The 26428-nt window shown below is 41.7% G+C and overlaps 1 protein-coding gene across 4 annotated transcripts in view; it reads left to right on the top strand.

Moving 5' to 3' along the window:
- The window catches only part of cabin1 (calcineurin binding protein 1), a 487520-nt gene that overhangs the window by 299518 nt on the left and 161574 nt on the right, over window positions 1-26428 (top strand). For all 4 annotated transcript variants that reach the window (XM_043716137.1, XM_043716140.1, XM_043716138.1 and 1 more), the window contains one exon: window positions 22310-22473. In XM_043716137.1, the coding sequence (XP_043572072.1) occupies window positions 22310-22473 (164 nt within the window). The remainder of the gene's footprint in view (window positions 1-22309; window positions 22474-26428) is intronic.

Consider the following 26428-nt stretch of genomic DNA (forward strand, 5'->3'; position numbering starts at 1 on the left):
TTCTCCTGTTCCCTGGATGCTGCCTGACCTGCTGCGCTTTTCCAGCAACACATTTTTAGCTCTAATCTCCATAAAGCCATGCTGACTGAACTTGATTAATTCTTGACTCTCCAAGAGGTGATTAACCTGCAATAGTTTCCCTTCCATAGTTTCCGATAGTTTTCCCCATCACAGATATTAGACTCATCGGCCTACAGTTTCCTGGTTTATCCCTGCCACATTTCTTGAATAATGGTAACACATGAGCTGTCCTCCAGTTCTCTAGGACCTTTCCTGTGGATAGAGAGGATTTAAAAGTGAATGTCAGAGCCGCAGCACACACCTCCCTTGCCTCCCACAGCAGCCTGGAATGCATCTCATTTGGGTGAGGGGATTTAGAACAAAGAACAAAGAAAATTACAGCCAGGAACATGCTCTTCAGCCCTCCAAACCTGCGCCGATCCAGACCCTCTGTCTAAACCTGTCACCTATTTTCTCAGGATCTGTATCCTGCAGCTCCCTGCCTGTTCATGTATTTGTCTAGATACAACTGGGCGGCACGGTGGCTCAGTGGTTAGCACTGCTGCCTCACAGCGCCAGGGACGCGGGATCAATTCCCGCCCCGGGCAACTATCTGTCTGGAGTTTGCACATTCTCCCTGTGTCTGCGTGGGATTCCTCCGGGTGCTCTGATTTCCTCCCACAGTCCAAAGATGTGTAGGTCAAGGTGAATTGGCCATTCTAAATTGCCCGTAGTGTTAGGTGCATTAGCCAGGGGGGAATGGGTCTGGGTGGGTTGCTCTTCGGAGTGTCGGTGTGGACTTGTTGGGTCGAAGGGGTGTGGACTTGTTGGGTCGAAGGGCCTGTTTCCACACTGTAGGGAATCTAATCTAATCTAATCATCTAAAACAACGCTATCATACCTGCCTCTACCACCTCCGTTGGCAATGCGTTCCAGGCAACCACCACCCTCTATGTAAAAAAAAAACTTTCCATGCTTATCTCCCTTAAACTTTTCCCCTCTCACTTTGAACTTGTGACTCCTAGTAATTGAGTTCCCCACTCTGCGGAAAAAGCTTCTTGCTATCCATCCTGTCTAAACCGCTCATGATTTTGTAGATATCAATCAGGTCCCCTCTCAACCTCCCTCTTTCTAATTTATTCACCTTTAAAACTCCTGAAACCACTAATCCCTCATTCCTCTCAAAGCTAATTTGTTCAAGTATATCACAGTCCTCCTGCCAATTTCTCTCCCTACATCATCCTTTACTGTAGTGAATACAGATACGAGGCACCCATTTAAACCTCACCGACATCTTCTGCCTTCAGATGCAGATTGCACTTTGGTCCCTCCTGTTCCCAATCTTTCCCTGATGACCTTGCTCCGCTTGGAAAAAAAGCCTGTGAAATTTCCTCTATTTTACCTACTGGTGTTTTCTCACGGTTTCTCTTCACTCTCCTAATTTCTTTTTGAAATTACGCCCTGCACTTCTCTCAGGATTTCTCTTGTTTTGAGCTCCCAGTATTGCCATAACCTTCCCTTTTTTTTCATTATCCAACCCTCTGCATCCTTGATATCCAGGGTTTTCTGACCTTGTCGGTCTCACCCTTCACCTTTATGGGAACATGTTGGCCCTACACACTCTCTATTCCCCTTTTGAAGGGCTCTCACTGCTCTGATCTAGATCTTTCTGCAAGAAGCTGCTCCATCCTCTTTGATGAAATCTCATTTACGTTCAAATTTGCCTTGCCTGAAATCAGAACCTTTATTTCCATTCCATCTTCACCCATTTCTATTACTCTACTTTAAATCTGACTCAGTCACTCGCATCAAAATGTCTCCCCATTGACACTTGTACCATATGACCTGAAATGAGGTCCAACACTGTGCCTGTTTTATAGAATTTTCTGATGAGCGAAAATTCTCACCTGAAGGTTCTATATCCTGGAGTATTGAGCTGCCATTAAAATAAATGGCATCCAGCTTTGCCATTCTTGCTTGTGCCTTAACCTGACTAAATGTATTCTGCTTGTCAAACTGGCTTAGCTTTTCTTCTCCATTGTCTGTGCATCACCCCTGACTGTACCACCAAATTTCCCTGCCAAATTAGTTTAAACCCACATCAGCAGTGTTCCTGTAATTTGCTCAGTCTAAAATCTTTTAATATTCTGCAGAATTAATTATTTCACCATTAATTTTTAATAAAATGTTTGCTGTCTGAAGATCTTGCTTGCTGTATTATTTGGAGAATGAAGGCAACTCAAACAGGTTACTAATTATCTTCTCGATATACTAATATTAAGTGGCGTCCAAGTGCTCTGCACTGTCTTCAGAAACAATTCCTATCAGTCCAGCCCTCTTGCTAATCATATTTGGTTCATGTTGCTGTTGTATTGTTACTTGTGTATTCTCCCAATCAGATTGTCTTTACAGTCTCACCTTGTCCGTTTACGGTGTAACTATGAGGTTGTGTTACAAATATTAATCAGAAATTCAAGTATGAGTTGCCCAAGATTTAGGAGAGTAGACAGTGTTGAATCAAAAACCACATTTGCTGACAATGTCTTCTCTTAAAATGTGATCATTCACACCTAACCTGCATGACTTTGTTGTTGAGGTCTAACTGTAAAAAACACAAGAAACAGGAGCAAGAGTAAACCATAAAACCCATCAGCAATTCAATACTGATCTTCACCTGATCTTGGTCTGATCTGTTCCACTTTCCTAACCATATCCCTCAGTTTGCTGAGAAACCACAACTCTATCAGTTCATAAGCAAACCTTAACAATTCCTACACTCAGATTAAATTTGCCGGAGTTTCTGATATTCCTGGAGTTTAAAGCTGAACAGAACTTCAGACCCAAAAACAGGAAATGATGGAGAAACTCAGCAGGTCTGGCAGCATTTCAGTGAGGGAAGCAGAGTTAATGTTTTGAGTCCAGTGACTCTTAGAACTAGATTACTTACAGTGAAGAAGTCATCAGATTCCAAACATTTAACTCTGCTGTCTTCCCACAGATGCTGCCAGACCTGATGAAGTTCACCAACAATTTCTACTTTTGTTTCAGATCTCAAGCATCTGCAGTTCTTTGTTTTATTTAAGTTGTGTATTTGTTGCTTTCTTTGTGATACTGGGGGTGCAAAGCTAGACCTTTCAGTACAATGTTGCTGTGAGGGGAGATGGTGGTATTACAACGCTATCACTGGACTAGTTATCCAGAGGCCCAGGCTCAAAGCAACCTGGCCATTGGAATTTAAGTTCAACCAATAAAAATTCAGATTAGGTAAAACTAGTCCCTGTAATGGTCAACCATCATAGTGTAATGCTGTCATCAATTATTTATATCTTCTCTGGTTCATTCACATCCTTTAGGGAGGGAAAACTCTCCTCCTTACCCTAGTCTGACCTGCGTTGATTTCAAGCCCGCAGCAATGTGGTTGACTATTAACTGCTCTCTGAAGTAGCCTAGCAAGCCACTCAATTTAAGAGATGGGCAAGTTGCCCTTTCAGCTGCACCCATAATCATGAAAGATTTCCTACATGGATCACTGCTCTTTGCTAAGCGAATTCTGCCTCTGTTGGAGTTCTCTACAGTAATATAGCATTTATTTCTGCTGAGAGGGTATTTTCCATGAAATTGCAGAATGTCCAATGCCGGAGTCTTGAGTGTTTTAATGTAGACTTGCCTAATTTTGTTGTATGTGCCTCCTATCTCCCTTGTGTCTGAAAGATTCTGGGAAGCTGCTTGAATTTCATGGTAACTTTTTACTGTGCACCTGCCTGTGTTTGAAATGAGTAGCAGCCATCAAAATTGTATTTCCCACTGAAGTTCTTCACAGTTTAATTTATCCCTGGAAGCCATTAATTGCAAATGAGATTTGTGAAGGCTCTGGGAAATCAGTCTGTGCTGTTTTGTGTGTGTGTGTGTGGTGCTAGGTTGTTCAGCATTTCACTGTCCTATTTACAGAGCATTTCCATATGAGTACCATGATGATGAATGCACACAAGAAAGTCCTGGTTGGTTTAATAACAATTTCCTTATCTTTCAACTGGTATCAGGCAAGCGTGTCAAAATTGAAACCGTTGGTAATTGGGATCTCCCCAAATGATGAGAGGGGATTTCCATTGGTGAATTTTTCTGTTAACCTAGGGAGATTTCAGAGCACAGCATAATCCAACACTCCCTTCCTATCTCTCCCACAATCAAACAGCACACAGCCAGTATCCCCAGCCCCCCCCACACTCTTTATGTCTCTGTCTGTCTGTCTGTCTGTCTGCCTGCCTCTCTCCTTCCTCCTCCTTCTTCTCTCCTCCTCCTCCTCCTCCTCCTCCCCACCCAAGCCAATTCCCAACCCGACATGCACATGGCAACATCACACCGAGCAGCACAGACTGACTTCCTGGAGCCTGCATCCATTTAATTTGTGGCTAATGGGCTTCCAGGAACAAATTAACCTGTGAAGTACTTCAGTGGGAAATACAATGACTTGTCTTGTTTGATGACTGCTCGTCATTTCAGTCATACACAAGTGCACTGTAAAAGGTTACCAAGTCCACAGCAGAGTAGAAATGAAATTTTAAGCATTTGAATGTGGGAGCTCACCAGGAAAAAAGCTGACTTGAATTTATTCATTTATAATTTATTAATACCCCAAAAAGCCGCTAAGTTTCCTTTAGGAATCAGTTATTGGTGATATTTAGGTGTTGCAACATGCCTTTTCTCCTGGATTACTCATTACAAATCGCTATAACTATCTGAATTTTAACAATGTATAAACTCCTGGCACAGGTACATTACTGAGCATGAAGTTCATTAATGGCTTGTTCGAAGGGATCTGCATAACGTTTGTCTGGGGCTTTCCCTGAGCATTGATGTGACCTGTAACTTAAGTTTTATTTTCTTGTAAACTGTGAGGTAACCCTACAGCTCAGAAACCAGTTGTTAAATATTTCATTACATCCCTACTCTTCATCGACTAGGATTAGACTTGATGACTCGTATGGGGAGATGAAGATGACAAGGAATTTCCTCTGCATCATTAAACTTTGTAATTCTTGTCCAAAGCGAAAGTGGAGGCTAGGTCATTGAATATCTTCAAGTCTGAAATAGGTGTTAAGGCCACAATCCAATGAGCCATGATTGTACTGAAAGGTAGAGAAGACTCTGTGAGATGTGTGACCTATTCCTGTTCTTAACTCCTGTGTTCTTGGATGGCATACTCCTGTTTCTTATATTCTTTGTTGAGAATGTAGACACTGTGACATGTGTAATGCGTGATTCAGGTATTTTTCCTTGAACTCTGCCATTGCCCAGCTGTGTATTCAGTGACTGAAGCTCAGCCTGATAATCATTCCAGGTCTCTGGACAAGGTTGACCTGAGATTCTCACAGTGTGTCCCGAGGTTTCCTGTCCCATCTCTCTGTTTGTTTGTGATCTCATGAAATGGACAAGAAACCAGATTCCTGAGCTGCCTTAGCTCCAGTACCCTCCCACTGGTTGCTCGTCAGTGGTCACTTCAGACGTCAGACATCAAATAGCCTGGTAGGAGAGTTCTGTTGTACCATCTGAATGGACAGAGGAAATCAGAATAGAGATGAACAGCATATAATGACCTGCGCCATTGCAGCAACAGTAACTTATTCCACAAGCTGTTGGAAAGTCTGCGCAGACCCCAGTTTGAGAATCAATGATTAGGCAAACAGCAGTTCACAAGCTCTCAGCAAATGTCTGACTTTTCTTTGGAGAAGTGGTTATTACTCCTCTTCAATTAATGACCTGGGGGGATCTTTTATGTCCACTTGAACAAACAGGATCAACTTCACCTTAAGAACTTGTGAAAGATGATGCTTGTTACTTTGCAGCATTCCCTCAGTACTGTATGGAATACCAACCACAGTTACATGTTCAAGTCTGGAATGAAGATTTTTTTCCTGAAATTTTGTTTACAATGAGTGCTGAATTGAGCACTGTGCTGCACCAGCATCAGACCGATGATACAAAGGAATTATGAAACAGAACAAATAGAAGCTTTGTAGTGCTCACACCACTCCACTGGACTAAGATAGATAAATCATCTCAGGCTCAGCTCTCTTTGGCAATATGTCTGCATTTGGGCCAGAACCGATTCTTTTATGGGATATAGGATTCACTATAGCTCTTGAGAAGCTGGTGATGCACTGCTGCCTTGAACCACGTTAAAAATCACAAAACACCAGGTTATAGTCCAACAGGTTTATTTGGAAGCAGTAGCTTTCGGAACGCTGCTCCTTCATCAGGTGGTTGTGAAGAATAAGATTGTTAAGACACAGAATTTGCTATAAATTCTTATTCTTCACAATCACCTGATGAAGAAGCAGCACTCAAAAAGCTAGTGCTTCCTGTTGGTCTATAACCTGGTGTTGTGTGATTTTTAACTTTGTACACCCCAGTCCAACACCGGCATCTCCAAATCAAGCCTTGAACCACTGCAGTATGTGTAGTACATTATAGGCAAACCTACTGTACTGTCAGGGAGTTGCACAGTTACTTTCCATATATTTGAAGCTTTGTTATGAACAGTGTGTTCACCACAGAGTAGCATAGAAATGCTGATTTCAAGTTTAATAGCTGTATTGATACCCTTCTGATTAGTTTACCAGGTTAAATGTATACAAGACACTGGACTACAAGTGATTCTGTTTAGTTTTTAAATTTAACAGTGACATTTGCCTGTGAACTAAAGCAATCGACAAATATTTGTAATCCAGTTTAACATGAAGATAATATATATTATTTCATAGTTGTTGAATATGATTGTTTTCCTGTTTAATGTATTTTGCCTGGGTGAGTGGGGGTTGCTCTGTGTTCTGTATTTTCTTCCTTTGATATTTCCAATGACCCCTGACTTGCTGACCCCTGGCGGTTTGCTGGGCTGGGATATGCATCAGTCCAAAGTAGCCCCCAGCCTCTGTCCCCGTCCCCCATCCCCCACTGTCTCCACACCCATGCAGACACACCCAGCCACAGCTCAATAACGTGGCTTTGGAGCAGTATCACTTTGTGTAAATTAGGGCAGTGAAGGCAAGATCTTTGAATTGTTTCAGCCACAAACTGCAAGGTGACCTAAGGGAAATATTTAGAATTATGTGATCGAGCATTTTCATGTATGAGTGCATGGGATTGTAGGTTCACTCTGGATAGATGAGCTTGTACCAATGTAAATGCCTCTTGTCCACATCAATCCAGTTGATCTTATTAATGTTACAGAGGAGTATAATTAAGTTCAAATGCACTGCACCTGTTGCTTTGATTCTGATTTGAGATTCTGACTGTATGGGTTGGAGATGGTGAGAACTATCTGAAATTTCAAAACTACATCATCTACAGGTTACTCAACCCAATTATTCTGTGTTGGTGTTTATGCTTCTCGTGAGAATGTAATCCTATCAATATCCTTCTATTTCTTAATCCTTTTATGTATTTGTATCGCTTTCCTTAAAATCCATCTGGTATTTGCCTGAGCATATACTCGTCGCATCAAGTGTCATATCCTCACCACTCTCTGGGTTAAAATGTTTGTCTTCAATTCCTCATCCCTAGTTTTAAACCCCTCTATATCTGCCCTAGAGGTTCATAAACTTGTGTTTTGCAGAATAGTGGAGACATTTTGGGATCTGTAAAATAATGTGAAATACAAACTAGGAGCCATCTGGGGGGACATTGTGGGTTGCAGAACTGAGACTTAAAAGGAGAGCATGCGGGGTTAGATAATCTACACGATGAGAAGCAGCTATAGTAAGAAGCTGGTTTGTTTTAAAATGTTATTAAAATACTGTTTTCATGTAACATTTTCATAATGGGTGTTGTCATGTAGATAGAGTCACATGATCACCAAGTGATTTAGAAAAAGGACCTTTCCATTGAAAGGCTTAAATGGAAATTGTGGAAGGGCGTTGCTGGAAAAGCGCAGCAGGTCAGGCAGCATCCAAGGAACAGGAGAATCGACGTTTCGGGCATTAACCCTTTTCCAGCAACACATTTTCAGCTCTGATCTCCAGCATCTGCAGGCCTCACTTTCTCCTGTGGAAGGGCATTCCAAGAGGACACCAGGCTGACCTCAAAATGAGGCGTCAACATGGTGATGCTACAAAACGTTACGTGTGTGCCATGCAGCAAGTGATGGATTGACCTAAGCGATTCCACAACCAACGGATCAGATCGAAACTCTACAGTCTTTCTACATGTAGTTATAAACAACGGTGGTCGACAGTTAGACACTTCATTGGACACCACAAATATCCCCATTATCAACGATGGAAGAGCCCAACACATTAGTACAAAAAGTGAGACTGAAGCATTTGCAAAAATCTTCTGCCAGAAGGGCTGAGTAAGTGATCCATTTCAGCCTCTTCCTGAGGCCCCCAGTATCAGTCAGTCAGTCAATTTGATTCACTCCATGGGATTTCAAGAAATGGAGGCTCAGGTTAGTGCAAAAGCTATGGACCTTAACAACCTTTCAGCAGTAACATCTGTGCTGCTGCAGTACACCCACAGCACCAGTGTGTACCCGGCAATGTGGAAAATTACCCAGGTAGATCCTGTGCATAAAACGCAGGACAAATTTCACCTGGCTAATTACTGCCCCATCGGTCTACTCTCTGTCTTCAGTAAAGTGATAGGAGGTGTCATCAACAATGCTATCACGCAGCACATGTACAGCAATAACCTACACTGTGACACCCAGTTTTGAGTTCTGCCAGGGCTTCTCAACAGCTGACTTCCTAACAGTTTTGGATGAAACGTGGATAACAGGGTTGAATTACGCAGGAGAGGTGAGAGTTACAGCACTTGACATTCAACTGAGTGTGGTGTCATGGAGTCCTAACAAAACTGGAGCCCATAGGAGTGAGGGGATGTCTCCACTGGCAGGAATCGTACCTGGCCCAGAGGAAGATGGTTTTGGTTGTTGGAGATCAGACGTCTCGCCTCCAGGGCATCTCTGCATGAGTTCCTCACGGTGGTGTCCTTGGCTCAACCATCTTTAGCTGCTCCATCATAAGGTCAGATGTGGGAATGTTTGCTGATGACTGCACAATATTTAGCAGCATTGGACGACGGCATTTGTAGAAGCAGTCCGTGTTCAAATGCAACAAGATCTGGACAATACTCAGGCTTGGGCTGACAAGTGGCAAGTAATATTCATGCCACACAAATGCCAGGCAATGACCATTTCTAATAAGAGTCAATCTAGCCACCACTTCTTTACCACCAATTCAATGTTGATGCCATCACTGAATACCTGGAGGCTACTGCTGAGCAGAAACTGAACTGGATTACCGATATAAACGTAGTGGCTACAAGAGCAGATCTGAGGCAAGAAATCTTGTAGTGAGTAACTTCCCTTCTGACTCCCCAAAGCCTGTTCATCTACAAGGTGCAAGTCAGGAGTGTGTTGGAATACTCCCCACTTGCCTGGATCAGTGCGGCTCCAACAACACACAAGCAGCTTGACACAATCCAATACAAAGCAGTCTGTTCGACTGGCACAAGCACTCATCCCCTCCACCACCAACACTCAGGTGCAGCAGTGTGTATTATCTACACGTTGCACTTCAGAAAGTCATCATGGCTCCTAAGACAACAACTTTCAAACCCAAGAGCCCACTAATATCTAGAGGACAAGGGCTTCAGATACGTAGGTACTCCTCACCTGCAAGTTCCCCTCTAAGCCACTCCCCATTTGACATTGAAATATATTGTCATTCTTTCACCGTCACTGGGTCAAAACTCTGGAATTCCCTCTCTAGCAATGTTGTAAGTCAACGTAGTGGTTTGAGAAGGCAGCTGACCACCACCTTCTCCAGGATACCAAGGGTTGAACTGTAAATGCTGTCCCAATCAGTGCCTACAGCCCATGAATGTATAAAAAAGATCACTGTTATATTAGGTCAGCTGTCAGCTTACTAGTTTTCTTGAGAAAACCACTACAGTCCGTTCAACCTCTCAGTTCCTGATATTCTTATTAATTTGTTTTTCATCATCTTCAGTGTGTGTGTATACATTTTGTAATCTAAAACACAATAACTAGGCACAGGAATAGGCAATTCAGCCCCGTGAGCTTGGTCCATTATATAATATGATATAGTTGATCTTAGAATGGAATCCCTACAGTGTGGAAACAGCCCATCAAGTCCACAATAACACTCCAAAGAGCACCCCACCCAGACCTACCTCCCTACTCTATCCCTGTAACCCCGTGTTTCACATGCCTAACCCACCTAGCCTGCACATCCCTGGACATAATGGGTGATTTAGCATGGCCAATCCACCTAATCTGCACATCTTTGGACTGTAGGAGGAAACCAGAGCAAACCCATACAAATATGGGGAGAAAGTGAAAGCTCCACACAATCACCCAAGACTGGAAAGGAGCCTGGATCCCTGGTGCTGTGAGGCAGCAGTGCTAACCACTGATCCACTTGCTGCCCATCTCCATTTCAACTCCATTTTACTGCCTGACTTCCATAACCCTTCAACTCATTGCTAGTTAAAAATCTGCCTATCTCCTCCTCAGATTTTAGATTAGATTACATTACATTAGATTAGATTACATTACAGTGTGGAAACAGGCCCTTCGGCCCAACAAGTCCACACCGACCCGCCGAAGCGTAACCCACCCATACGTTTACCCCTTACCTAACACTACGGGCAATTTAGCATGGCCAATTCACCTGACCCTGCACATCTTTGGACTGTGGGAGGAAACCGGAGCACCCAGAGGAAACCCACACAGACACGGGGTGAACGTGCAAACTCCACACAGTCAGTCCCCTGAGGTGGGAATTGAACCCGGGTCTCTGGTGCTGTGAGGCAGCAGTGCTAACCACTGTGCCGCCCATTTATTCAGTGACTCGGCAACCACTGGACTCTGGGATACCTACAGATTCATGACCCTTTTGAGAGAGACAAATTCTCCTTAAATCTGCTGTTTCATATCCTGAAACTATGACCTGTAAGACCATAAGACACAGGAGCTGAAATTAGGACATTTGGCCCACTGAATCTGCTCCACCATTCAATCATGGCTGATAGGTTTTTCAACCCCATTTTTCTGCTTTCTCCCCGTAACCTTTGATCCAGTTGGCAGTCAAGATCTTACCTATCTCTGTTTTAAATGTCTTCAATGACCTGGGCTCCACAGCCCTCTGTGGCAATGAATTCCACAGATTTACCACTGCCTGGCTAAAGACATTTCTCCTTATCTCCATTCTAAAAGGTCTTCCTTTTTTTTCTGAGGCTGTGTCCTTGGGTCCTCATCTCTCGTGCCAATGGAAATGTCTTCCCAACATCCACTCTGTCCAGGGCATTCAATATTCTGTAAGTTTCAATCCGATCCCCCCACTGTATCCATTGAGTATAATCCCACAGAGTCAAAGAACAAGAACCAAGAAACTTACAGCACAGCAACAGTTTCTTCAGCCCTCCAAGCCTGTGCTGATCCAGATCCTCTATCTAAACCTGTTGTCAACTTTTGAAGGCCCTGTATCCCTCTGCTCCCTGCCCATTCGTCTACCTGTCTAGATACATCCTAAATGATGCTATTGTGTCCATCTCTACCACCTCTGCTGACAACACATTCCAGGCACCCACCAACCTCTGTGTAAAGAACTCTCCTCATATATCTCCCTTAAACTTTTCCCCTCTCACCTTGAGCTCATGACCTCTAGTAATTGAGTCCCCCACTCTGGAGAAAAAGCTGCTTGCTATCCACCCTGTCTATACCACTCATTATTTTGTAGACCTCAATCAGGATCCCCCCTCAACCTCATCCTTTCTAGCGAAAATAATCTTAACCTACTCGAGCTCTCTTCCTAGCTAGCACCCTCCATACCAGGCAACATCCTGGTGAACCTCCTCTGCATCCTCTCCAAAGCATCCACATCCTCTTGGTAATGTTGCGACCAGAATTGTACGCAGTATTCCAAATGTAGCCGAACCAAAGTCCTATACAACTGTGATATGTCCTGCCAACTCTTAAAACTTTGCCTAATGAAGGAAAGCATGCTATATGTTTTCTTGACCTCTCTATCGACCTGTATTACCACCTTCAGGATACAATGGACCTGAACACCCAGATCTCTGTGGATATCAATTTCCCAAGGTTTTTCCATTTACCGTATAGGTCATTCTTGAACTGGATCTTCCAAAATGCATCACCTTGCATTTGCCCGGATTGAACTCCATCTGCCATTTCTCTGCCCAACTCTCCAATCTATCTGTATTCTGCTGCTTCTCTGACAGTCCCCTTCACTATCTGCTACTCCACCAATCTTAGTGTCATCTGCAAACTTGCTAACCAGACCACCCATACCTGCCTCCAGATCATTGATGTATATCACAAACAACAGTGGTCCCAACACGGATCCCTGTGGGACGCCAGTGGTCACAGTTCTCCATTTTTAGAAAGTCTCTTCCACTACTACTCTGTCTCCTGCTACCCAGCCAGTTCTCTATCCATCTAGATAGAATGCCCTGGACCCCATGTGACTTCACTTTCTCCATCAGCCTACCATGGAGAACCTTATCAAGCACTTTACTGAAGTTCATTTATATGACATCTACAGCTCTTCCTTTGTCAACCAACTTTGTCACTTTCTCAAACGTTCCTCAAATGTTAAAGCTTTCACTTCTGGATTCTTTCTTGTGAATCTCCTGTGGACCCATTCCAGGCCAATGCATCCTTCCTGAAGTATGGGGCCCAAAATTGCTCATATTACTCTAAATGTGGTCTGTACAGAGCCTGAAAAGCCTCAAGTACATCCCTGTTCTTATATTCTCGTCCTCTTGAGATGAATGACAATATTGTGTTTGCCTTCGGAACTACCGACTCAACCTGCAAGTTTACCTGAAGAGAAACCTGGACTAGGACTCCCAATTCTTTTGCACTTCAAATTTCTGAATTTTCTCCTCATTTAGAAAATAGTCCATGCCTCTATTCTTCCTAACAAAGTGCATGATCTCACACTTTTCCACATTGTATTTCATCTGCCATTTCTTTGTCCACTCTCCTAACCAACCTAAATCTTTCTGCAGCCTCCCTGCCTCCTCAATACTGCCTGCCTCTCCCCTTATCTTTACATCATCTGCAAACTTCATCAGAATGCCCTCAATTCCTTCATCTAGATCATTAATGAATAAAGTGAAAAGTTGTGGTCCCAACACTGACTCTTGTGGAACACCACTAGTCACTGGCTTCCATCCTGAGAAGGACCCTTTAATCCTCACTCTCTGCCTTCTAATTCTAGTTTGTCGTATGCAAAAACATCCTCTTTTTGGCTACCTTGTCAATTGACTTTAGCATCTTGTATACCAACACCACTTGTATAAACCTTATACATATGGAGAGCAGAATTGGGCAAAGTATTTTGATTGTGGTTCAACCAAGTTTCTTTACACATTTAACACAACCCTCAGCTTTACAATTCTGTTCCTCCAAAAAGGAAATCCAGTGCATGAAGCAATTTTCTCGTCACCTTAGTGAATTTTGAGAAGATTTGTAGCTCAGGTTGAAGTTCTGGATGTAAGTTTGCTCGCAGAGCTGGAAGGTTCATTTTCAGACATTCATCACCATACTAGGTACCATCACCAGTGAGCCTCTGGTGAAACACTGGTGTTATGACCCGCTTTCTATTTATGTATTTAGGTTTCCTTGGGTTGGTGACATCACCAGTGCTTCACTGGAGGCTCACTGATCGTGATGAAACATCTGAAAACAAAACTTCTTCTGACCTTATTAGCCTGCATTTTTACTTTGTGATTTATGAATCTGTACCCCTTCATTCCTTTGTTGCTCCATTTTTTTTAGATAATTAGGCCCTGGCATTTAAAACAAGGGACTGAGAACACAGCACAATGTATTGATGGAATTATAAAATTAGAACGGTGTATTAGTCGATTAATTGAATGGGTGAAGTTAAGGAAATTGGATTTCGATATTGACAAATATGAAGTCAATCACTTGATTCCGAAAATTGATAAAACAATATATTTGGTAATTAGCCAAAAATGTTAGATGTCAGAGGGGACTTCAGGGTCCAGATACATAGATCATTAAAATGTCACAAATAGCTGTCAAAGCTAATTGCATTGACTAAAGGAACAAAAACAGTGTTGGAGAAACTCAGCAGGTCTGGCAGCATCTGTGAAGGCAGAAAGCAGAGTGATGGTTTGGACTTGAAGGATTCAATTACAAAGAGAGACTATACAAAGATGGATTGTATTCTCTGGAATTTAGAAAGTTAAGGAGTGAGTTAATTAAGTTTTAAAGACATTAAGGTAAAGTGGTAAGGTAGATGGGGGGAGACTGTTTTTGTTGCTGGGCATCCAGGATTAGGGGGTATGGCCCAAAAATTGGTTCCAGACTCTTTAGGAGTGAAGTTAGAAAATGTTTTTTATGTAAAAGGTAATAGCAGTTTGGAACTCTATTCCACAAATAGCAATTGATGAGACTAATAGATATTTTCATTCATTATATTTTATTAAATATGTTCTTATTTCTTAAGTTAGAACATAAGTTTGTACTTAACCTATCTCATTGAATGGCAGGATGAATAGGTTCAAGGGGCTCAATAGCATTCTCCTACTCTTATGTTTGTGGAGAGGTCTGGGATACCTGTATATTCCAGGAATGGGGAGTTCCTACTGCATTTAATGGGAGGACATGATTGTAATTGTTTTCATTTATCCTAGCTGTCGGGCTGTACACTTGCTGAGCTGGAAACACTGTAATAGCAGGTCACAGCCAAAGACCATTCAGGCAGTCTGAGACAGTTTAGTGGGAGAGTCATCGATGGAGAGGGAGGAAGGGATTTGGCTGATAACTGAAGAGGATTTGCTCAAGGAACCACAGAACTCACTTCTCGGTGCCCACAAGTGTTGCTGTGAAAAACACTGCTGTCAAAATGCATGCATGTTTCCTGAGGCATGTAAAACTCAGCCAGCCAGCAGTGTTTGTAATTTTCTATTTAAATAGCAGAAACAATGGACGTAAGTTAGCTCGCTGAGCTGGAAGGTTTGTTTACAAACATTTTGTCACCATACTAGGTAACATCATCCGTGAGCCTCCGGTGAAGCACTAGTGTTATGTCCCACTTTCTAATTGTGTTTCGGTTTCCTTGGGTTGGTGAGGTCATTCAAATCAACCTTCCAGCTCAGTGAGCAAGCTTACATCCCGAACCTCAACCTGAGCGACAAATCTTCTCAAAACTTGCTAGCAGAAACAATCTCATTTAAGTATGAGTATGATCATCCTGCCTGTCCAGATTGTGTCACTCACACTCCTCCAAACTCACTGTGGTTAAAGCAAACATAGGGTCAGTCAGCAGTTAGGAATATTTGCTGATCTAACCACTTTACCAGTCCTCTGCAGCTCATCTAAACTGAAGTTATTTTACCATTTACAATCATCTTCTGTGAGTTATTAACATTGTCTTCTCTTTCGTTGCCATCTTCCTATCAACTACATCTCCCTATTTGATGTCATCCACAAATTTGGAATTGTACCTTGGATTTGAGGACCCAGATCATTTTTGTAAATTGTGAATGACTCTGGTCTCAGCCCGTTCTTCTGGTCCTCAGTTCCCACTTTCAGTCAGTATAAATACTTTGAACCCATCCTCTTTCTGGTTTGTAAGCAGCTAGCTTCCATTCGGCTATTTCTCTCCTGACTCTACACATTCCAATGTGTTTACTTTGTACTGTCTTATTGAAAGCCTTTTTAAAAAAAATACAGAGGTATTGCACTACCTTTTATCTGCTCATTTTGTTAGTTCAAATAATTCAGTAAGGTTAGTCAAGAATGACCTTTGCTTTTCAAATCCCTGCTTTCGCCACCTCATTACTTGTTTTGATTTCTTGATACTATTCTATCTGATCTTTGAATAAGGATTACATTATCTTTCCAACTGCTGATGTTAACTGTTCTATAATTCCCTGAACTTGTTTATCTCCCATTTTAAATGGAAGAATAGCATTTCGTCGTCTGGCCCTGTTCCCTTTCCAAATGGATCTTTATATGTTTAAACCTTCTCTGCTATCTTTATTCGATTTGCAGTGTGTGGTTGCAGTGTTTCCAAACTGAGGATGTATCCTGCTGGTTTGAATTGTTTTTGTACGTTATTTCCCCCTTCAATATCTTGACATTGTTGATCTCTTTTAATGTTATATCCATGTTGTTTTCCTTGGTGAATAATGAAACAAACTAATTTTCAATATTTCTGTTGTTTCACTGTCATTACAAGTATGTTGTGTATTCCAGTTGCTATCCTGATTTTCCTTTTGTTGTTTGTATCGCTAGAATGCTTCAATTTATTTTGTTGAAAATTTAATTTGTAGTTCCCCTCTGCTCTTTGATTGGTTTTCGACTTTATTCCTCACCACTTCCTATTTCTCCAGTCTTGCTGTTTTGTATCGTCTTTATGTTTAGTTTCAGCCTTACTCCTTTTATTCAGCCATGTCATCATTATTGCCTTGTTTGATCTTGAGTTTTAGCAGTGTATTTCTTTTCCTAATTTTAGTTTATCATTCTAAAAATATTTTTAATGCTCTGTAACCTCATTCCTTTCTTTGCCCCACCCCCTAGTTTACCTTTCATAACTGTCTTTATCTCTTAATTATATTTTTCTTATCTATTCCTTTGGTGTTTATCTTGCATCCTGATCTTTCGGTTAAATTTGCTCCCATACTTTTTTCCTCCAGTCCATAGTTACAGAAATTAGCAGGATATCAAGAGTTGCTAATTGCTGATTGTTCTCTTTTCAACCATCCAGTTCTGTACTCATGGTCATTTAGATCAACTTGCACTGCCTTGGAACTTCTTCAGGGGCCAGCCAGTTGCTGAACTGACCCAATAGAAAGGGTGAGTCAGACGCCCAACTGTAGAGGTTTTGTACTGTGGAAAGCATGCAAGCCCATTCAGTCAAGAGACTCCATGTTCAATGGGTTTAACCTGACAGTGTAGAAAGAAGCAAATCAGTTCCTGGCACCTATATCCACTCTAGATCTCTGAGCCAACTCCCTTGGCTCCAATTACCCATGTTTTCCTTGTTCTCTTTTAAGTTGTTTGTTTTTAAAATATTTATTGACTTGTCTTTTAAAAGCTAAAATAAGGAGTAAGAAAGTTTCTTTCAGAACCCCTCATAGTTTATCAGCACTTATAATTATTCTCTGCCTTGACTTTAAAATTCTTGCATTTGGATTTTCCTTATAATTAATATCAGTCATCCCTTGTATCATATGAATAAATGTCTCCTTTCCCCTGTCCAACATTCCAAAACTAAGGCACCTAAAACCTGATATAATATTTTAGCTGTAGCTTAATGATTTGCATAGGCTTATCATTACCTCATTGCTTCTGTACTTGCTGTCCTCATTAATAAAATTATGCATTCATATGCTTTGTTATTGCTCTGCTGGTATCAACACTGTAGAGACAGGAGGACTTGAGATGGGTGAGTACACAACTGATAAGGGTTCCCTGTTTGAATTGTGAACTCAGGAGAAATTCCAGCCCTGGGTTAAACTTTGGCTCAATTTATTTTGGCAGTCACTGGCCAAGAACAAGTGTATTGTTTAAGTGGTACCTTGGGTTGACAGGTTTAATTACATTCTCGCTCTCAAGGCCCTGTATTCCCTTCCATTATTTTAGAAGATTGATGTTGCAGCCATGCCTAGTATCTAAGGAAACACAAAATGTGAACTGAATATGGAATCCAATGCAAGTGTACAGCAGAATAGTCAGCATTTCAAGTAACTTTTCAATCTCGACTCTTTCTTTTATGATAGATGCAGTCAACCAGAATTTTTGAGCGCTTCAAATTGTTAATGCTGGGAAATAAACTCTTGACATCCCATTGTCAGTAACGAGTGCATCCACAATAAGCTCAATCAGGCGCAGAGTAAAGCTGTTCAGCCCCAACTCAGTACAGCTATTTTATCTCCTTGAGCCCATATCCTTTGGGAAGATTGTGATTCACCAAATCTGTTTGAATGTATTCATGGTGATTTCCTGCATGTTTTACCATTTGGCGACCTGTTTTCACACTCCTGTTATTGATCATTCGTCATGTGCATCCGTAACATGTCCATCTTACCTTGCCATAGAAAAGTGAAGCCTCTCCAAACACCCGGTTGGAAGATGCTTGAGTGGGCTTTTCTGCATAGTTTTTCTTTTAGTATCTACCGAACAAATATGTTCCAAGAAACAGGGAGAGGGTGCTTCCTATTTTCAAATGGCGTTAAATGTCAGTGTTCACGAGATGAATCTGGATTTAACCCCCAGGTGATGAGGGTAAAAGGTCAGAGTTTATTCAGCAATACTATCCCCAACTCTGACTTTTTTGGGTTATTTGTTCATGAGATTGTTAAAACAACCTATTGGCTTTATAATGAAAATACAGATGCACTTTCAAAATGCTTTTGGGTATTTGTATGAGAATGATGCACTACAGGTGCTGGAGATCTGCCACAAAAACCAAAAGTGATGGAAATAGTCAGCAAGTCTGGTGGCATCTGTAGGCAGGTCTATGGTTGTTCATTAGAACTGCATTATCTCTGTTTCTCTCCACAGATCTGCCAGAGCTGCTGAGTATCTCCAGCATTATCTTCAGATATTTGTAATTAGATATACAAAGCAGTACAATAAAATTGACATCAACCACCTTCTCCTACACAAACACCATCAAATTGACAATCTGATGACAGCACTTGTTTCAAATTTCAGCCTCTGGAAAAGTTCTCAATTAGGAAAATTGCTTTGCTGTTTTAAGTAGTTAAAATACCTCTAATGAAAATTTGAGCAGCTCAGTGGTTAGTATTGCTACCTCACAGCACCAGGGACCCAGGTTCGATTCCAGCCTCGGGCTTTGTGGAGTTTGCACATTCTCCCCGTGTCTGCGTGGGTTTCCTCCAGGTGCTCCAGTTTCCTCCACAATCCAAAGATATGCAGGTTAAGTGAATTGGCCATGCTAAATTGTCCGTAGTGCTCAGGTATGTGTAGAGTAGGTGCATTAGTTACGGGAAGTGTAGAGTAGTAGGGGAATGGGTCTGGATAAGATACTCTTTGGAGGGTCGATGTGGACTTGTTGGGCCAAATGGCCTGTTTCTATACTGTAGAAATTCTATGAAAATTGGCAACTTGTTAAAAATGTTTCACCTTGTAGTAAAGATCCTTTGTTGATTTTTCTTTTGCTCAATAAAGTGACCTGTAGCAGGAAGGAGGATGTGAAATTAATAGGGTTGTAGAAATCTGGATTTGGAGTGTTTGGAAATGAGTAAAGATTCCACATGATTCAGTCTTGTGCTCATATATGATTTGACTGTTGACTAAGAGAACACCCTGTTAATGGTTTAGACAGTATATAAATAGAAGGTTTTGTTAATTCTTCGACAATATTTTGTTTGATTGATTTATTGTTAGGTGTATTTTGATACAAAATACATTAAAAGGTATTGTAGAGTGTTGCCAGTCTCCAGCACCATCTAAAAACAGAAAAATAAACCAAACTATAGAATATGAAGGCAGAAGAATAGAGAAAGTGTTTAGCTTTATAGTCGTTCTTGTAAAGTGCTCTGCCCTGGGCCTGATGGCCAGGCACAAGTCCCCTTCGCTGCGCTGCTGCCACTGGAATAAAAGTTGCCATTCTTTGGCACCACCTCAGCTTCACCGATGCCCACATCACTATGAATCATTGCTAGACCTCACCAATGCTGATGCCACTGATGCTGACAGGTACTGCACTGGCCCTAACCCGATTCTATCACCGCCATGTGTCCGCTTTGGGCCCACCTCACCAATGATACTATCGATGCTGAGTGTTGTACTGGGTGCAAGCGTGCGTCCGTCACCACCTCCATGAATCTGCGCTGGTGGGAACTCAAACTTGCCTCAGCCACAGCAGCCATGAATCGGTGCTAGGACAGCCTTGTCCATGCAGAAGCCACTGGGAACCCAAACTTGCCTCCGACGCCGCCATGAGTCTGCTCTGTGTCTGTTTGCAGAGCGACATTAATAAAATGAAAGAACAGATCAAGAATTAGCAAATAAAATGTAATGTTAGTACAAGTGAGGCAGCGTTTTTTGGTTTAAAACAAGTAGCAGTAAGTGTAAATAGAAACAGAAATTGTCGAGAAATTCAGCAGGTCTGGCAGCATCTGCAATGAGAGAAACAAAGTTAACGTTTCAAGTCTGATATGACTTATCTTCACAACCACTTTTATTTAGGAGTAAGTATACCCTGAAGGAAAGTGGGCCTAATGCTCAACAAGAGCTGAGAGATCCTGGTACAGCTCATAACACGAACAGCAACATTTAAAGTTGCAGTGACTGTTCGTTTTAAAAAAAAGTCACAAGAATGTGATAGCCAAGATAAAAGCTTATATCTAAACCATTTCAATGGGCAGTGTGGGCTCTATCAGAAATGTATTGAGTGTCCAGTATAGATTCACTAGGATATTGCCTAATATGTAGAGGGAAAAATACAGCGGAAAAACTGGTGTCTTTTTGTTGGGCACTATAGGTTACAGGTTTTTTTATTACTTGTATGTGGAATTTGAGCCTTGCTGGCAAGGTGAGCACTTGAAGGCTGACTTTAATTGCTGTTGTGAAGGTGGTGATTTGATGGAAGTGTTGAGTCTGGGAAGCTGGGACAGAGTGTCTGCTGAACAAGACTGCTGAGGAATTATAGAACAAATGTAAAAGGTATAAAGGAGAAGGTGGGAGGTGCTGTACATGGCATTGATTAGGCCACTTTTGGAATATTGCGTGCAATTCTGATCTTCCTATAGGAAGGATCTTGTAAAACTTGAAAGGGTTCAAAAAAGATTTACAAGGCTTGGAGGGTTTAAGCCAAAGGAGAGGCTGAATAGGCTGGTGCTGTTTTTCCTGGAGCCTCAGAGGCAGAGGAGTGACCTTATAGAGGTTTATAAAATCATGAGGGATATGGATAGGATAAATAGACAAAGTCTTTTCACCTGGGTGGGGGAAGTCCGGAACTAGAGGGGATAGGTTTAGGGTGAGAAGGAAAGATTTAAAAGGGACCTTGGGGGCAACTTTTTCATCAAAGGATGGTGTGTGTATGAAATGAGCTGCCGAGGGACTGGTGGAGGCTGGTACAATTACAACATTTAAGAGGCATCTGGATGGGTGTATGAATAAGAAAGATTTCAAGGGATGTAGGCTAAGTGCTGGCAAATGGGACTAGATTGATTTAAGGTATCTGGTCCACATGGACAAGTTGGACCGAAGGGTCTGTTTCCATACATTTCTATGACTCTAAATGCCTTTTAGATATGGTTGAGAGACTGTGAAATTTACTCGAAGGATTAGAGAGTGACATGAAAATGGTTGGATAAAAGTGAAGATTTGGGAACAAAGTGTTTTGAGCTGTTTGTTAATGTGAAGGGTGAACCCTGGTTGGGCTGAATGGCCTGTTTCACATAACACAAATAACTTGTGTTATGACCATTTAGTATTTATAAGAACAGGTCAGAGGCTAGGGATACTATGGTGAGTAACTCACCTCCCAAAAGCTTGACCACCATCTATAAGGCACAAGTCAGGAGTATGATGGCATATTTCCCCACTTGTTTGGATGGGAGCAGCTCCAACAATTTTCAAGAAGCTCAACACCATCCAGGACAAAGCGGCTCACTTGATCCATTCCCTCCACTCCCTACGGTTAGTGGCAGAAATCTGTGCTATCTACAAGATACACAGCAGAAATTCACCAAAGATCATTAGACAGTACCTTCCCAATCCACTACTACGTCCATCTAGTAGGGCAAGGGCAGAAGATGCATGGAAATATCACCGTCTGCAAGCTCCTTTCCAAGCCACTCACGATCCTGACTTGGGAATTTATGGTTGTTCCTTCACTGCTGCTGGGTCAAACTTATGGAACTGTCTCCCTAAGGACATTGTAGGTCAACCTACGGCATTTGGACTGCAGCGGTTCAAGAGGGCAGCTCACCGCTACTTTCTCAAGGGCAGGGCAATAAGATACTAGACAGCGATGTCCACATCCCATGGGTGAATGAAAAAAGTTATTGAAAAGATGGTTAGATTAGAATCTCTATCATAATTCATTGAAATCAATTCTGTTCTGGGATTGATCAGTTTTTCTGAAATGCTACATAAAAGAAATAGGGCTGAATCCTCTCTAGTCTGTTTAAAATGTGGTAATTTTACCTAATGTTTAGAAATCATGAACTTTGAATGTTTGTTTTACATTAATTCTTCATTTTAAAACCTGAAAACCAGGCAAGTAAAACTTTACATTCCTTCCCTCTGCAGGGAATCTGGCGTATTCCTGTGGATGAAATTGACCGTCCTGGCAGCTTTGCCTCACATATGAACCGTTCGATTGTTATCTTACTTGACGTTCTGTCACAGCTGAAGGACCATAATACACTGCTGAGAGTATCTTCCATGCTTCAAAGGACACCTGACCAGGGAAAGTAAGTGTGCGGTTTCAGAGCTTTCTGAATCAACAGCTGCTTGTGACTTGGGTCTTGTAATTGATTTTGGTTTCAGAAACTCTTTATAACTCAGGGTGTTAGTTCAGACGCTCATCACTCTGTCCAGCATTTCAGCCTTCAATTTTTGGAATAGTGAGAGGCATCTTTGTTTACCTTATAATAAATTGTGTTCTGTGATGTGCATGAAATTTAACTAGTTATCATGCTTAATGATGTTTTTTTACCCATTAATATATTTGGTTCTGTTAACTAAAAGAAAGTGATGATGTTGCTTATTTTTGTTTCACGTCAATGAATTTGTTCAGTATGATTGTTAACCATTTGTGCTTTATCCTCTCTCCTCTTCTCCTTTATCAATGATCTTTCTTGCTCCTTTTGTCGCCTTTACCACACTTATGAAGTTCCCCAGTTTGAACATTTTCATGTAAACATGAGGGTTAAACTTCCTCCCTCCAATTTTTGTTAATGTATTGAATTTTCTTTGGTGCAAGTTATTTTCTGAATTCTGAGGTGAAGCTGTCATTTCTTACAGCTTTTAAAATCAATGGATTTTGAAGGAACAGGTATTTATTAAACGCTTCACCAGTATTGTGATACTGTTCTTTTAATCCAAATTATCATCAACATTATATATTTGCATAGCACCTTGAACATATCTAGGTATCCAGGTACTTTGCAGGAACAAGTTATCAAAGACAATTTAGTAACAAGTTACATCAGGGGACATTAGCATAAGCTATTGAAAGCTTGGTCAAAAAAGTACGGTTTAAGGAACATCTTAAAGGAGGGTAGAGAGGCAAAAAAGTTGACAGAGGGAAGTCTAGAATAAGACACCAAAATAGAGGAAAGAGAGTGGGGAATCAAGGTCAAAATTGGAGGAGCACATATCTTGAATGGTTGCACAGAGAAAGTTACGGATTTTGAGAAGGAGTTCAGAACATTGCTGATAATTTTAAAGTCATAGCGATGCTCGACTGGGAATTAACAAAACTAATCAAAGGGTGCAAGGTGAATGGGCAACAAGATTTTGGTTATGGGCAGTGCAAGTGAGAGACCAGCCAGAAGAGCATTGGAATATTCGAGTTTTGAAGCCACAAAGACAGGGTGGAGGTGATTGATGTTAGAGATGGAAGTTGGCGATCTTGGTGACAAACAGCAACAGAGGGAGTGCAGGAAAGGTTACCAAACTGATTCCTGGCATGGCAAGACTGACATATGATGAGATGTTGGATTGATTAGGATTTTATTCACCAGAGTTCAGAAGAACAAGGGGGATCTCCTAGAAACCTATAAAACTCTAACAGCACTAGACAGTGTAGATGCAGGAACTAAGTTCCAAATGGCAAGGGAGTCCACAACCAAAGGTTACATTCTAAGGATACTGGGTGTAGGACTGAAATGAGGAGAAATGTCTTCAGCTGGAGAGTGATGACCTTGTGGAATTCACTGCTATGGAAGGTGGTGGTTATGCATTTTCAAGAAGGAAGTAGATATAGCTCTTGGTGCTAAAGGGACCAAAGGGTATGGGGAAAAGCAGGAATGGGTTGCTGAGTTGGAAGACCCACCATGATCATAATGAAGGGTGGGTCAGGCTTGAAGGGCCAAATGGCCTACTCCTCCTATTTTCTCTGTTTCTATTTTTTCTAGTAGGATGCCAAAGTGGGACATTGTAGAATGAAGTGGAGGTCGCTGACACCAGTGTTCTCTTTTGGTGTCTTTATAACATGAGTCCTGATATCAAGCAGAGTCTGACTGAACACTGAGGTTAGCTTTGTGACTTGAAACAAGTGACCATTTGGTCAGAAAGGTTTTAGGAATTAACCTGCAGTAGTTAACCAACCTAATAATTTATGTAAACAGCAAGAAGGTAGTTTGTCCATTTAGCCTGATTTATTGTGCTGGTTTCTCAGCCTTCGCTCATCTGCTTTTTCACAGTCAGCGTTTTCTGTATTAAGGGCCTTAACAAGCAAATTATATCTCTTCAAATTTCCATTACTGTTTGTGTAAACTTTCAACAATGGACAAAAAAGATTGGGATTGTGGAAATGGCACAGTTGCCAGTTTTCACTTATCTTTTGTGACCTTTAACTTTCTCTATGTAATCATTGCTGCTATGCTTTCTTCACCTTTTCTAACAGATATTTTACTGGTATTCATGCCTCAGACTACTCTCTAATTCTAAGTGTCAGAAAGTGTTTGCTGTTGCCACAGAGGTAAATTGAGGTAAATTAATATTGGGCTCAGAAAACAGACAAAAACATTCTTTAGTTTATTTCAGCTAGGGGTATTATTATGTGCCCTCCCATGACCTTCTTTGCTTTCAGAAGCTGGCACAATAATACTACACTAGGCTTTGCCTTAGGCTGCCAATAAAATTACTGACCCTGTAAAAGCAGGCAAATCATAACACTGATAAAACATATATGTTTACAGTAGTTGTTAGACTAACTTGTTTACTGGTTTAAAAAGGATGGTTTCAAACTGCAGCATTATGTTACGATACAGGGCATCTGATTGAATGTTGACACCTTGTTTAGCGCTGTTAAATTAAAACTGGAAGTGTAATTGAGTATTGCTGGATTTGTGTTAATGTTGCTTACTGTTGTAACTTAGCTGACCTGGTGGGCACTATCTTGGTGTGACTGCTGCTGTCAGATCTGAGGCCATTACCAACCTTCTGATGTGCAGCTTGTTCCAGTGCCACCTCACTGCTGTGTGACTTAACCAAAACATCCCCACCATGAAGCCCCAGATCATCAGCAGGAGGCACCACCTACACTGGCCATACTGACTCCAGAAGTGTCTCTCTATGCCATTTCTGTGACCAGAGGACCATAATCATCCAATCCCTAAGAGAGCGCAAGACCCAGAAACCCAGCAGCTCCCCAACAGACTGTAAACCAAGATTTGCTGCTGGAACCTGGCCACCATCACAGAGAGAGGGAGAAGGAGAAGCCAGCAAACTCAGCCATGGCCAATTCCTCACCAGCCCACAGGAGGAAGTCCAAGGGTTAATCATCACCGCAAAGTGACTTGAGCTGATCCCTTTTGGGTCTAACGGCTCCTCTTCAGAACCAGTAGTCACCAGGATGCAAAACATTAATTCTGCTTTCGCCCCACAGATGTTACCAGATCTGCAGGGGTTTGCCAGCAATTTCTGTTTTTGTTTCAGATCTCCAGCATCTGCAGTTCTTTATATTATTTTAGAGGGCTAATACTGACCAGTCGACCTCCGAGAATATTGAAAAAGGGGAAAACAAAGTGTGAACTGGCACTGACTGGGTTTTGGGCAGAGGCAGCCTTTTACTTTAGAAGCTGCTGGACTGGGAAGCTGTTATAGAGAGTTATAAGAGTCCTACAGCATGGAGACAGACCCTTCGGCTCAAACTGGTCCATGCTGATCGAAATGTCCATCTATGCTAACCCCATTTCCCTGCACTTGGCTCATGTCCTTCTAAACCTTTCCTATCCATGTGTTTGTCCTTTTAACTGTTGTCAATGTACCCGCCTGAACCAATTCCACTGGCAGCTCATTCCATATGCGTACCACCCTCTGTGTAAAAAAAAAACCAAAATGTTGCCCCTCAGGTTACCTTTTATTCTAACCTCTAACCTTAAACCAATGCCCTCTAGTCCTTGATTCCCCAACCCTGGGGAAAAGGACTGAGTGCATTCACCCTATCCATGCCCCTCAAGATCTTATACACGTCTATACGATCCCCCCAGAGGCTCCTGCACTCTAAAGAAAAAAATAAAGCTGTTTTCGGTTTTGCATCTCTCTGGTAGTTCTCTAGTTATCGACTTGTTGAAAGTTTTGAGAGAAGAATCCCATATGTAAGAAATAAGTAAAAAGTCTCCAGAGCTATACAGAAGATGTTTATATTGATCAGTGACTTTGGAATTCAAGCAAGATATCCAGTCTGGTTGTGCCTGA

This window comes from Chiloscyllium plagiosum, chromosome 25 (genome assembly GCF_004010195.1).
Source record: "Chiloscyllium plagiosum isolate BGI_BamShark_2017 chromosome 25, ASM401019v2, whole genome shotgun sequence".
Lineage (NCBI taxonomy): Eukaryota > Metazoa > Chordata > Chondrichthyes > Orectolobiformes > Hemiscylliidae > Chiloscyllium > Chiloscyllium plagiosum.